The sequence below is a fragment of the Micromys minutus genome (assembly GCF_963924665.1).
Source record: "Micromys minutus genome assembly, chromosome: 8".
Classification (NCBI taxonomy): Eukaryota; Metazoa; Chordata; class Mammalia; order Rodentia; family Muridae; genus Micromys; species Micromys minutus.
In genome coordinates this window covers 61,994,720-62,009,555 of record NC_137977.1, presented here as the reverse complement: position 1 = coordinate 62,009,555, position 14,836 = coordinate 61,994,720, and the positions used below count along the sequence as shown (strand labels likewise).

Below are 14,836 nucleotides of genomic sequence, written 5' to 3'. Positions count from 1 at the left end.
ATGGTAAAGCACTTGCACAACTGTGAGGCCAAGTTAATCTCCAATACCATGTAATGACAGAAAAAAGATGTGGGTCCTAACAGACTTTAGACATGGTCTCATTTCTCAGGGTGACCTTAAATTTACTATGTCGTTAGTAACGTCTGATGCCCCTCCCTCAATTCTCAAATACAATGAGGGATCATAGGTGTGCATCTATCAAATAGCTTATGTGATTCCGGGGATCAAACCTAGAGCTTCATGGATGCTAGGTACTCAACCAAGACAGACTCTGGAGCAGAGTTCTCTTTTTAATCAATCAGAGTTCTTTAGAATCTTACAGCGGATAGCCTTGAATTCTCTCTCCATGCTGATGCACCAATGGGTAGAACAGGATAGGAGAGTCGTTCGGACAGCTGTGGCAGTCACTGCTACAAGAGCAGCCTGGGGCGAGCGACAGCTGAGGTTGCACAGTAAGCTGTCTTACAAAACAAACATGGAACTCAACAGGATGTGGAAGGAGGGCATTGACTCCTATAGGCGTCCGCTGACCTCCACACACAAGTACGGTATACACCTGAACCCACCCCACACAAACTAGCACACAATATGGAACTTTATTCATGTGTTTTCTGTACATCAGGAGTACAAGACTAACCCTTTACAAATGGTGCTGATTTTACCAGAATAAATGACAAAACCAAAGCAGTGTCTGGTGACAGTGACAGGGCTTTATGGTTCAAACCCAGCCAAGAAGTTTGTTACAATCTCTTTCAGCTTTGCATCTGACTGTTCTGAGATTTTTCCATCAGCCCTGTTTGGAAATAAAAACAAAAGATTCAATGACTAGCGTAAGTAAAAATTCGATGGCAAGGCTAACCTACAGGTAACTTCAACTTTCCTGAACAGGCAGTTCACACCTGTGAGACTCAGACTGGGCGGCAGTTACTCATAACACTCTAGGCTAGTGAATGCCAAGAACAGGCAGGGCGAGTATGCAGCAAGACCAGATTCTGACCCAACCCCACCTCCAGGGAAGGAAAGACCATGCTAAAACTGCACTAGTCACAGTAAGGGCCACCAACCCCATTTGTACCTGATATTGCCCAAGAGGGATTGGTGCTGGCTGATAACATGAGACAAGAAAGCATTCTCAAACTTTGTGATCTTACTGGGCTCCAGCTTATCAAGATAACCTCTCACACCCGCATAGATGACAGCCACCTGTTCTTCAATAGCCATGGGAGCTGAAAACAAACAAATTACCAAATGAATTGCTTAAATGCCATTTTACCAAAGTCACAGAATTTTTTCTTAGGGCCACCCCTTCTGACATTCTGAACCTATAATTCCACTTACCACTCTTTCCCATCCTCTGCTACAAAAACTGAAGGGTAACCTTTGGGTATAGCTTATAAGCTTTGCTTATAACCCAGTAGTGTTACACAGTATTTGTGGTATAATTAGCTGCTTTTTTAGCTAAGATAAATTCCTCATTCATACAGCATGAAGATGCATGTTTTAACTATATTAAATTTAAATATATTAAATATACTTGGGCTTCTGGTTATTAATTTCAATACTACATTCAAATGGTGGGAAGACTGTTTTACTGATACAACAAAGACCCTAAATCACAGCAGGAACCTGAGCAGATGAAGAGAACTCACAGTACTGTCCTTGCTTTAGCAGCTCGGTCAGACGCACACCACGGCTCAAGAGCTGTTGAGTGGCAGCATCAAGATCAGAACCAAACTGGGCAAAAGCAGCGACCTCCCGGTACTGAGCCAACTCCAGCTTCATGGTACCTGCCACCTGAGCACACGCCACATAGCGGTGTAAAGCACAGGCCATACGCACTTAGGATTTTACAATAGTAACAAACTCCTCTGTGTCAAAGAGGAAAAACTACCTGCTTCATGGCTCTGGTCTGGGCAGCAGATCCAACACGGGACACAGACAAACCCACATTAATGGCAGGGCGGATACCTTTATAGAACAATTCTGTTTCCAAGAAGATCTGCAATCCAAGTATACAGACAGAGTAAGCTTAATCTTTTTCCCCAAATTTAAGTCACTGTACCAAAAATGGAAATCCTAAACTTAAGACTGCTAAGTGATTTTTCAGAAAGTACATGAATCCCAACACTCAGAGGCAGGGTGATCACTGCAAATTCAAAGCTAGTCTCAGCTACATGCAATTCCTGGCTAGTCTAGACTAAACCAGTCCTAATCTCAACAAACTACAAGGTAGTAATATAATTTCTCAAATATGCTTTAAAGTTATCTAGTGTTAGGACATGAGTATATATGAACCAAATGATACCCAGCCAGGTGGGCAGGACACATGCTTTTAATTTAACACTTAGGAGGCTGAAGCAGTCAGGCTGGAAGGTCAAAGCCACGCTCAGCTACACAGATGGTAAGACTAGTCAATCATCCTGGAAACGGAGTTTCAGATGGTTATGAGCAGTCAAATGGGTGCTTGGATTCAAACCCAGGGACCTCTACAAGACTAGCAAGGGCCCTAGTCACTGAGGCATCTCTATAGACCCTATTCTCTTTAGTTCTGTTTGTAGTATCCATAAAAATAATTAGGTAATTAACAGATTCAGTTCATGCTTGTATCAATCAGTGCCTTAGAACTATCAATCATTCTTACACTAATTTTAGTCAATCTAATACCTGTCCGTCAGTGATGGAAATAACATTTGTTGGAATGTAAGCGGACACATCACCGGCCTGTGTTTCAATGACTGGTAAGGCAGTCAAAGAGCCACCACCAAAGGAATCATTCATCTTGGCTGCTCTCTCCAGCAGGCGAGAGTGTAGGTAAAACACATCACCAGGATAGGCCTCACGACCAGGGGGTCGGCGGAGCAACAGAGACATCTGGCGGTAAGCAACAGCCTGTGGTACAAAATGAGATGAAATTCAACTGTTAAACAATTTGTATCTATTAATTTCCACTAAGATGCAAATAAACAGGTTATAAAAGACGTCCTTTGACCTGTTTGGATAAATCGTCATAGATGATCAAAGCGTGCTTGCCATTGTCTCTAAAATACTCTCCCATGGAGCAGCCAGAGTAAGGAGCCAAATACTGAAGCGGGGCAGCATCAGACGCAGTGGCTGACACCACAATGGTGTACTTCATGGCATCTGAGGAGAAAAAGGGGGTTACATTCACAAAGCTATCAAAACTGATTCTAAATTAAAGGCTACAAAAGAAAATTGTCCACCACCCTTATTCTATTATTAAGTTGAGGGGGGAAGCTTTGGGGGCAACGGAGCTTGCTACGTAAACAGTTCAATCCCTGGAAGCCAAGAAGTGAGAGAATGCAATCGGTAGACACACCCTAACAGGGTCAATGTCTAGGTTTGTCCTGGCACCAAATACACTAAGAATAATGGCACATTAGCCTTATAATCCTAGGAGGTGGAGACAGAGAAGCCAAAGTTCCAGGTTATCCTTGGCTATATAACAAGTTCAGAGCCAACCAGGGACAGGTGAGATATACACTTCTCACACCCTACAAAACGACCCAAGCCAGACATGGCCGCACAAACCTCTAGTCCCTCCCACCAGGAAGTAGAAGTGCAAGTCTGTTTAAGATCAACCAGAGCTGCAGAGGATCAGCCCTGGCTACAGAGGCTGTTCCAAGGTTATCAGCAATAGAGAGGCCACGGGACCAGTGCACTCCCGCACCTGCATCCGTCAGTCTCTTCACCAGCTGAGCCACAGTGGACCGCTTCTGACCAATGGCCACATAGATGCAGTACAGCTTCTTCTTCTCATCAGTCCCATCATTGAACCGTTTCTGGTTGATGATTGTGTCAATGGCAATTGACGTTTTCCTTTAAAGAGAGGCACAAACTGACAGATGAAATCACAAATTTCCAGGCGCAGCTGTGCCACCACCGATAGTTTCCACCTGCCGCCGCCCAGCACAACCAAAGCATCTACCAATCCCCCTCCAAAAAAGAGAAGTGTGATTATTTACTAACAACCCAGTCCATGTTAGTTAGAACTTTTAACAGGTTTTGAGTCATTACCCAGTCTGTCTGTCACCGATAATCAGCTCACGCTGACCACGGCCAATTGGCACCAGGCTATCCACAGCCTTGATGCCGGTCTGCATTGGCTCCCGCACAGAGATTCGGGGAATAATTCCAGGGGCTTTCAGGCCTACTCGTCTGCGGGTCTTGGAACCAATCGGACCCTATAAAAACATAAAGCATTAAAAAATAAATAAAGGAACCCTCAACGTGATTAGCTATAATGTCTGCCATGAGCATCCAGTACGCATTAACTCACCTTTCCATCAATAGCATTACCGAGGGCATCAACTACACGGCCCAACAGTTCCTCGCCAACTGGAACATCCACGATGGCTCCTGTTCTCTTCACTATATCTCCTTCTTTAATTAGTTTGTCATTCCCAAACACGACAACTCCAACGTTGTCGGGTTCCAAGTTCAGGGACATACCCTACACAAAAGGATGAAGAACAATGAGGCTGGAGGGGTTCTTCTCCCACACACCAGTGAAGAAGAACGTCACACAGCAGACACTGCTCCCCTTCTGCTTTAGTTCTCTGGTTAAGACTTCATGAACTAGCTAAGAGTGTGTGTTTGACCTGAGATGATCACAGAAGGAAGGAGATTCTCCCAAACGTTGTCCTGACCTCCACACTACACAGTGGAGTGCTGCCCCCAGACTCCATGAGACACAGCAGAACTCCTCACAGCTGCACACTGCCTCACCTTCAGTAAAGGATCTATTCCTTTGTTCTTTCTTTTTAAATTGTCTTATATAGTTGTATTCCAAATACTGCCTCCCTTCTAGGTCCCTCCTGTAAGAGTTCCTCACCCCATCCTCCATCTGCTTCTGAAAGGGTGCTCCCCCACCTCCCTGCATCCCCCTTCCCTAGAGCATCAAGTCTCAACAGGATTAGGCAAATTATTCTTATTGGGGTAAGAATTTAGTTCATGTAACCAGACACTTTTGTAAAAAGGGTCTCCACACTACAAAAGAACTGACATGAACTCACTGTAATGTATGTGTATGTTTACTAACTTTCAATTTTGGTCCCACTGGCTACAACTTATTTATCAGCACATATGAAGAGAAGGGATACTATGGGACTTGGCTTAACCAAACTCTTTCTAGCTTAATCTTTTTACAAGCTATAATAGGGAAGAATGAGGTAAATTAAGAATTAAATGTTTTCGATTCTTGACAAGCTCCAAAATACTAAGAAACCAAAGCTACAGATCCTAAAGTATCAAAACTCCCACTTTACAATGTACCTTTAAGCCTGAAGAAAATTCTACCATTTCTTCTGCTTGAACATTCCTCAGTCCATGCACTCGGGCAATACCATCACCAATGCTTAGGACACGCCCAGTCTCTTCAAGGTCAACAGAAGTGTCAGCTCCAAGAATCCGCTCCTCAAGAATGGAGGACATCTCAGCAGTGCCTGAGAGAACAACTCATTTAAACATCTGGTCCAAACAGCTTCTCAAAACCCATTCCCAACAATTACTTTCTTGATAATAATAAAACTCATCCTAAAACATAAAATGCTTTAGAAGTAAAAATAAGTTTATAGTCATATATTGATTGATCACTGTCAAAATTACTGAAAACTCAGTGATTAAGGAAAAACTTCACTAGGCAGACAGTCTTAACTGATAATTACCTTCTTTTCTCAATTTCTAAAGAATCTCTGTACATGTTATAATCTGATTGTTTTTGGCTAAACTCTAGAAACATTTTAGAATAAAGCACATCTTTAAAAGTACCAGCTGACAAACCTAACAGCCTAACCTTCATCCCCAAGACCCACAAGGTAGAACAGGCTCCCCCAGTTCTCTCCTTGAGGCATGTATCAGCCCACCCCCTCCCCTTAACAGAATGTAACATAAACCAGCAGCTAGTGAGATGGCTCAGAGCCCTCTGCAACCCCGCAAGCCTGGTAAACTTGAGTTCCAGCCTAAGACCCACAAGGCAAAAAAGAACTGGCTCCTGAAGGCTGTCCTCTGACCTCCACATATATGCCACGGCACAGGCACATGCTTGTTCAATAAACAAATGCAAAAACAAACACAACAGAAAGTTATAAAATGTCCCCTTTGAAGAACCTAAGTACTAGTGCTAATATTGCACTATGTATAAATACGCTATGTGTACATTCAACGGTTATTTACAAATTCCTAGCACATAGCTAGGCACACTGCTCAGTAGCATTTGCCTAGACAGCCCTGGACTCCATCCCCAGCACCTCTAGGATAAAGAAAAGAGACTCCCTCCAGCGCGTTGCCATAGAAACTCCCTACCACAGTGTCCTTCATGGACGTCTGGCTCCTCACTTCCCTACTGTCTTTGAAAAAGCCTATCAGTATAAAATTGTTCATTTTCTTATACCTTTTACGTGAAGCTTAAAAGGAAAAAAGATACAATCACAGTTGAGAGAAGGGGCCTAGTACATTGTTTTCATTCAAAAGAAATCATTAGAAACATAACGGAGGGGCTGGAGAGATGGCTCAGAGGTTGAGAGCACTGACTACTCTCCCAGAGGTCCTGAGTTCAAATCCCAGCAACCACATGGTGGCTCACAACCATCTGTAATGGGATCTGATGCCCTCTTCTGGTGTGTCTGAAGACAGCTACAGTGTATTTATATATAATAAATAAATCTTTAAAAAAAAAAAAAAGAAACATAACGGAGAATGTGCCCCCCACACACACTTAAAAAATGACTTACCAGTCTTCTGAAGTCGAGTGTTGGAGGAATGGAGATTTCTTGCACCAACAAAGGATGATCCCAAAGCATTTTTGGAGACCTAGTACAAAAACATTCTTTAACCAATCTGATTCTTTAGAAAGCCTTCCTCAAACTAAGCTATGCTCATGGATGTGTGCACGCGCACGCGCGCGCACACACACACACACTGACACACACAGAGCCTTCATAAACTGGATGTGCTAGTGGCGGTAAAGGTCTGTAATCCTAGCATTCAGAAAGCAAAGGGAGGAGGGTCTACCTGCAAGTTCAAGGCCCACTGGTTTACACAGAAAGTTCCAGGCCAGGCAGAACTGCACAGAAAGACCCTGTCTCAAAATCAACAAAAGAGGTGGCAAAACCTCCATATGAACTTACGCTGATCAGACTCAGCTTTGCTAAAAAGCTGGTGACTCAATCACACAGGAAAGAATGTTACATGCATCTGTAACTGCAACTATGGATACAGGATACAGACTATAGAAAGCTTGTTTTAAAAAAACAATTGGTAAAATCATTCCCTTAAAAATATCTCGGTAATACTATTTTGATTTTTTTTTCAACTGCGTTGTAGAAATCTCAGTGAGATAACAACTTCCTAACGGGCAAGTATTGGGTAGGTGCTAGAGAGATGGCTCAGTAGTTAAGTAGGTGAGCATGGTGGCTCACAATCATCTGTAATGAGATCTGATGTCCTCTTCTAGTGTGTCTGAAGGCAGCTACAGTATACTTACGTATAATAAATAAGTAAATCTTAAAAAAAAAAAAGTATTGGGTAAGCAAATTAATGCTGTGGTTAGGTTAGAAAATGAGATAAATTTTTCATTACCTTGAACAAATCTAGCAGCAAAGTGGTTGAACCCAGGACCCCTGTAATTTTTCTACTTGCAATACTGTGACTGGCCACTTTGGGCTCTGAATCGGCTAGCTTTTAATAGAAACCAATACAAATCTTTTCTGAAAATGTCTTTTTCTTTTTTTCTAACAGAAAACTAAGACGTTACCAACCAGTGTTCTGTTAGAAAAGCAGGAGAGCAGTATATTTGGCCTTTTAAATTTAGATTGCCTTTCTAACGTAAAGGAAAATGTATTTATACAGAACTTAAAGGCCATCCATTTTTTTAAGAGTTAAGTCTCAACGTCATGGGAGATAGATAATTAGTGAGGGGCACTGACCTCACGAGGTGGGCCACTCAAGGACAAAATCATTTAAAGTGTCAGCCACCAGGTTTTGTGCCGAATCTAGTCCATTTGCGAACAGTCCGTCGTTGACAGTGTAAACCACATAAACTGCGTCTGCACCTCGCAGTGTTTTCCAGACCTTTCCCGTATTCAGCACCAGGAGAGTAACCCACAATTTAAGAGTCACTTTCATTTATTCCTTTCCCTTGAGTTGACCTCTCGGGCCTGTTGACCTTCATACAATGTCAGGCTCTCCTCCTGCTGCAGAAGGCTGCTGACAGCTCCTTTGACCTTCAGCGGAGCCAGACCCCAGGAATAAGGCTCTGGGAAGGCCAGACAAGCAGTGCACAAACCCTGACCTTCACCCTAGGCCCGCCCTCACCCCAAGACCGGAACCCCCGTAAAGCCCCTTTGCCTGGCAATGCGGAGGTCACAGATCCCCGCCCCACCGCGCACCGAAGGCCTGCAAAGGCGCCCCTTAGCCGTCCGCACTGCCGAGCAGCCACGGTGCAAGATGGCGCCGTCCGCCCCAGCCCCGCACCGCACCGCACCGCTCCGCAGAGACCTGAGCCGCTCCCACGCCAGCCTGACTAGGCCCGGGTACTCACCAGTCCCGCCCGTCGAGGGAGGGCACGGGCCACGGCCGCGGCGATGCGAACAGACAGCATCCTTGCAGATTCTCGGAGAGGTCTTATGCAGCCGCAGCCTCCGGACGACTGGCACAAAATGGCCGAGCGCGAAGGAAGGTCAAGGCAGCCGGCCCACCTGACCCGGAAGTACCGCCCCTCTCCTGCTCCTCCGGACGCAAATCTTTTTTTTTTTTTAAGCCATGTTATTTAAAAAAATAAATAATAATAATGATAATAATTCTTTTTTTTTAAGTTTAGAACTAAAAAATGAACGAATCAATTGTTTCCAGCCTACTCCCTGGCACTCTTCATTTTAATTTTTGGTTTTTTTGAATCGACCTTGTCGTTGCCCGGGAGACCACGTGAGTAGAGGAACCGGAGGAGAAGCCGTCCCTTAACTGTACTCCATCCCACCTAGGGCGGACTGCGTAGACTAAGAGCTAGGTTAATTGTGCCAGTGGTGTCACACCGCTATGCTGTCCCAGTCGAGGTAACTCTGCACAGTGCACCCACCCACAGGGTTTTAGACCTCAGGTCCTGGGAACTATCTGAAATTATTGAAAGTGTTTATTATTATTAGTGTGTGTGGTGTGTATGTGCATATGTCAAGGCATGCTTGTGGAGCCCAGGGAGCAGTCCTTTCCTTCCATCTTATGTGGATCCTGAGAAACAGACTCAGGTCAAGCTTGGTCATCTTGCTGGCCCCCTATTTGGATTTTTAATAAATATCCAAATCTTTTTTAAATTAAAGGTTTTATTTTATTATGTATTTGGGTGTTTTGTTTGCATGTATGTCTGTGCACTACGTTTGCCTGGTGACCTCAGAAAGGCTGAATGAAGAAGATCTTTGGAACTGGAGTTACCAGATGGTTGTTACCTATCATGTGGGTGCTGAGAATCAAACCTGGGTCCTCAAGTACAGAAGCTAGTGATCTTATAAGGGATTATATAAGCAGGAATGAAAGAACTGACGCTTTAAAAGTTCAGTCAATCTAAAATCTTTTCAGGGAAACTAGGCCTGATGACCCAGACCTCTAATCCCTGCTACGCTAATGGGGAAGTTAAAGAATGAAGATTAATAAATTCAAGGCCAGCTTGGTAAAAACAAGCTCCATTGTCAATCAACTACCCAATCAGTAAAGGGGCTGAAAACAAATCTCAGTAGTAGAGTATCTGCTTAGGGGGCAGAAGGCCTTTGGTTCAATCCCCAGTTTGGGAGAGGAATAGGAAGAATCCTTTGTAAATTAAACAGGTTCAAAAATTCTCACCATCACAAAAAGTGGTTGACAACCCTGCAGAGAGTGATCCAAAATCAAAACGCACCACTGTAGATTCAGATAAGGCTCACATGGTCTTCTGTGACCCTGGGGATTCTGTTAGGCTTTCTCTTTTGGAGTAAAACAGATATGAATCTATCCCCCCACCTCTTTCTGAAACACACACACACACACACACACAAAGAGAGAGAGAGAGAGAGAGAGAGAGAGCCATTCATCAAAGAATAAGAATTAAATAATAATAATAATAGTTAAAATCACTATTGGTGTTAATGATTTTTTTTTTATTTGTTTTGGTTTGTTGTTGTTGCTGCTGCTTGTGGGCTTGTTTGTTTGTCTGTTTGTTTTTGAAGTGAGATCTCACCCAGTGATCCTCATCTGGGACACATGGCTTCTCCAACTCCAGCCTTCTGAATATTGGAATTATAGGTATGAGCTGCCATATCTGGCTAAGGAGACATTCTTAAAGTTGTTATTGTAAGCACCCCTTCTGATATGACAGACAGCAATTGACTCCCAGACAGACGGCTGGTGCTCTCTTTCAGGCTGCACTGGCTGCTTTGAACGAAAGGACTATCAGTCAAGAAACTGCCAACCAGGGCTGGAAAGATGGCTCATCAGCTGAAAGTATTGACTGCTATTCCAGAGGTCCTGAGTTCAATTCCCAGCAACCATGTGGTGGCTCAAAACCATCTTTAGGGAGATCTGATGCCCTCTTCAGGCAGGCGGATGTATATGCAGCAGAGCACTCATACGTTAAGAAAAGAAAAGAAACTGCCATCCTGACTACCCTTGTACAGCACCATCAGTCTTGGGGAAAAGAAAAAGTTCACAACAGCTACCTGTATTGTTAGACACTTGGGAGCTGGAAGTAAAGAGAAGAGAGGTAGAAGGTCATCCTTGACTACACAGTGAGTTTCCATTCTGAGGAAACTGCTCCACAGTGCAGCTGATCAGCTGGAGAGTAGCCAGGACAGAAAGGGGTAGCAGCTGGAGAAAGATTTCTATACAAGAACTGTAACACAGCTCCCACCTGCCTACTGTGGCTGCCAAGATGCCTTCTGGGGTTGCACCAGCTTCTCTGAACATTTACTTTTTAGGTATGCTTGATAGGCCTTAGGCTTGAGTATGTTTGAAACTGAATAAGGAAATACTAGGTACACGGACCTTCAATCCAAGCATTTGGGAGGTGGGAGGAGACAGGAATATCAAAAGTTTACAATAGGTAAATGACTTTACATGTTAAGTACAATGATCCAAGTTTGATTCCCAGTACCCAATACCCATGTGGTACACAATTTAACTCCAGTGTTGAGAAAGCAAGGACAGCAAGGTTCCTAGGGCTCACTGGCCAACCAGCCAAATTGGCTAACTCCAGGTCCTGGTGAAAGAACTTGTCTCAAAGAACATGGCAGGCATTGCCTGAGGAATGGTAACCTAACTAAGATGTTAGGGTTTTACTGCTGTGAACAGGCACCATGACCAAGACAACTCTTATAAAGGTCAACATTTAATTGGTTCTGGCTTACAGGTTCAGAGATTCAGTCCAGCCAGTATCAAGGTGGGAACATGGCAGCATCCAGGCAGGCATGGTGTGGGAAGAGCTGAGAGTTCTACATCTTCATCTGAAGTCAGCTAGCAGGATACTGGCTCCCAGGCAGCTAGGGTGAGGGTCAAATATACAAACCATCACAATAACTGAGGTTAGCTGTGATGGTTTGAATAGGTTTGGCCCCCGTAGAGTCATGTTTTAATTCATGTGCCACAGGGAATGGCACTATTAGGAGGTGGGGCCTTGTTGGAGGAAATGTGTCACTGTGGGGGAAGGCTTTGAGGTCTCCTGTACCCTAAGCTCCACCCAGTGTGGAATCAGAGTCTCCTGGCTGCCTGCAGAAGCCAGTCTCTTACCTTCAGATCAAGAAGTAGAACTCTCTTCCAATACCATGTCTGCCTGCATGCTGCCATACTTCCTGCCATGATGATAATGGACTAAACCTCTGAAACTTTAAGCCCCAAGTAAATGTTCTCCTTCATAAGAGTTCCCTCAGTCATGTGTCTCTTCACAGCAATAAAACCCTAAGACCTTGACCTTTGGCCTCCACTTGTGCACGGGCACCCATTTGATGTGAACTTGGACCTGTACGAACTCACTTGGGTACACACACAAAGGATAAGGAAGTAGCTCAGTGGTAGAATGCTTGCCTACCATCCATATGGCCCTAGGTTCAGTCTCCAGCACGGAAAAGAAAACACATAAGGATGTCACAAGATACAGTGCTGGGCTATCAGAAATGCTCGTTCTATTGACTTATTGGTTGTCTCGTTTCACAGTGGTGCTGGGGACTGAAGCCAGGGCCTCTGGCATCCTTGACAAGTACACACTGAACTCTATCTCCAACCCCTCTTCACTTCTTTTAAGAAAAAAGGGTCATGCTTAAATTGCTCAGGCTAGCCTTGGCATATCTAGCCTAGGCAGCTCTTGAGTTGTCTCTTTTATTTTGAGACAGTGTTTAGCTGCATAACCCAGCCTTGCTTCAAACACACAGAACTTTCTTAGCCTGCGCTGGATTACAGGATTGTGCCATTATGCTCAGTGACTTTATCATTTTAGATATGCATGTACACAACTTAGGCAATGGTATCTTGTCAAAACCACAATTTCATATTGTTAGCATCTGTCTAAACCCCACCCCACAGTTACTTGGCAACAGCCAAGTATACTCCGCCCCACAGTTACCTGGCAACAGCCAAGTATACTCCACCCCACAGTTACCTGGCACTATAAATGGGGCCACTTGCCCCCTCCTCACTCTCGTGCTCTTCTCCTGCTCTTACCTTCCTGTCCCTTCTCTTCCCATTCCCTTCCCCATTTCTCTCCACTTGCTCATAATCAGCCTCTACTTCTCTTCCCCCCCCCCACCTCTACTACCCTCTTATCTCCTCCCCATGCCCTGAATAAACTCTATTCTATACTATACCATCGTGTGGCTGGTCCCTCAGGGAAGGGATGCCCAGCATGGGCCTGCCAGAGGCACCCTCTTCCCCCACACCTCACCACACCTCCAGAGAACATACTCTCCACTCTCCTTATTTTTTTTTTTTCATAACATTGGTGCTGAAACCCGGGACATATCTTTTCTTTATCATTCTATAAACACATCACATATAAAGTCACATAAACTAGGAAATTGAGTGGAAGATCCTTCTTTGGGCTGCCTCACTAGTCCCTTATAGCACCTATAGGTGCTTCCATGAGGCTGTGTAGGGAATGAGACTCCCAAGTGGATCCAGACACTATAGTCGAGTTCCAGCTCTACTACCTCATCTGAGCCAAGTTGTTTAGTTAGCGTGAGTTATTGTGGAAACAGGACAAACAGTATGTTCACCAACTTTAGAGGATTTGTAACAATTAAACAAACATATAAAATCATAGCCAGTTAGGCATCGGTGTATAAATGTAAAGAATTTCTCATACTGTTAAGTGTAGAGTGCAAGAGGAAAGACAGAACTTTAGAGACGGCAAGAGCTGAATTAGAAGAAAGGCTAAGCAGCAGAGACGGCTCAACAGAGACGCTGGTAATCGTCTTAATTTTTATTTTTTGAGACAAGATCTCATTATGTAGCCTGTTAACCACTTAAAACTGTTCTTCACATGCTGAGTGTGGTAGTTTAAAGTCTGCAATCCCAGCATGACAGGAGGCGATGGGAGGAAGAGGAGGAAATACCAGGAGTTCAAAGTCCCTCTCTGATATATACATAGAGGGCAGCTTGGGCTACCTGAGAAACCCCAGTCCAAATACTAGTAAATAAGAAGGGCTGGGGAGATGGCTCCACAGAAGAAGGTGCTCCCTTTCAAGGCTTCAGCTCAAGTTTGATCCCAAGGATCCAGGTGGTGGAAGGAGACAATCTATTCCTGAAAGCTGTGCTTTGACACCCCCACCCTAAACACACAGGCATAATTTTAAATGTAACAAAAACTTAATTAATCAATCTTAAGGGGGCTGGAGAGATGACTTAGCAGTTAAGAGCATTGACTGCTCTTCCAAAAGGTCTTGAGTTCAATTCCCAGCAACCACATGGTTGCTCCCAACCATCTGTAATGAGATTTAATGCCCTCTTCTGTGTCTCTGAAGAGAGCTACAGTGTACTTATACACATAAAAATTAATAAAAATCGTAAGGACATGTAAATCCTTGATAGTTTAATTGCTGTAGCGCTGAAGCCAGGGTAGAATAAAAAGTTAATTTTGTTTTTGGTTTTTTTTTTTTTTTTTTTGAGATAAAGTCTTATATCCTGGTTGGCCTCCACATTGTAGTTGAAGATGGCTTTAAATTGCTGGCCATCCTGACTCTACCTCCCAAATGTTGCAATTACAAATGTGTGGTAACAAATACAGTATATCCTCTACTGGGGATCCAACCCAGGACTTCCTGAATGTCAGGCAATCTACCAATCCCTAGTTATAAAGTCCAAACCTTGAGAGTTTTTGAGTGTGTTTGTTTCAGACACTCTTAACATCATACCTCAGAATGACACAGAATGCAATGTCACTATATAATGCAGGCTGACCTTGAGTTCTTGGCAGTTCTTCTGTCTCAGCTTTCCTAGTGCTGGTATTACAGGCATGTGCCACAATGTCCAGAAAAGAAATTATTAGATTTATATAATCGGTGTGGAAGCAACACTATCTGCTGACTAAGAACTGAAAGCTGCAGGTATATTTTTAAGACAACTTGATTTCAAGCGAGAATTATAAGAAATAAAAAAAATAAACATTTGTTTCTAGCAACAAATTTCTCATTCTGATGATTATAACACAGAGGACTCAGAGCCAGGCTTGCAGAGCAGGAGCCTTATGTCAGCCCTATCCGGGGTTTTGTGGACCCGGAATCAATAAAAACCACAACTCCCAGAATCCCTAGTCCTGAGGGCGTGCCCAACGGCGAGGGGGAGGGGCCTGGAGCCTGGGGCGTTCCCCGCG

At 44.0% G+C, this 14,836-nt stretch overlaps 1 protein-coding gene across 1 annotated transcript; it reads right to left on the bottom strand.

Annotated features, from left to right (window-relative positions):
• Nucleotides 1-277: 277 nt before the first annotated feature.
• ATP5F1A (ATP synthase F1 subunit alpha) lies at nucleotides 278-8,707 on the bottom strand. The gene is made up of 12 exons (XM_080920443.1): nucleotides 8,558-8,707; nucleotides 6,750-6,828; nucleotides 5,293-5,462; nucleotides 4,298-4,471; nucleotides 4,036-4,202; nucleotides 3,689-3,837; nucleotides 2,990-3,141; nucleotides 2,665-2,889; nucleotides 1,892-1,999; nucleotides 1,650-1,794; nucleotides 1,076-1,226; nucleotides 278-793 (listed from the first exon to the last, which is right to left on the bottom strand). The coding sequence occupies exons 1-12, from the start codon at nucleotides 8,615-8,617 to the stop codon at nucleotides 712-714; spliced, it is 1,662 nt and encodes a 553-aa protein (XP_080776569.1). The 5' UTR covers nucleotides 8,618-8,707; the 3' UTR covers nucleotides 278-711.
• Nucleotides 8,708-14,836: the final 6,129 nt, after the last annotated feature.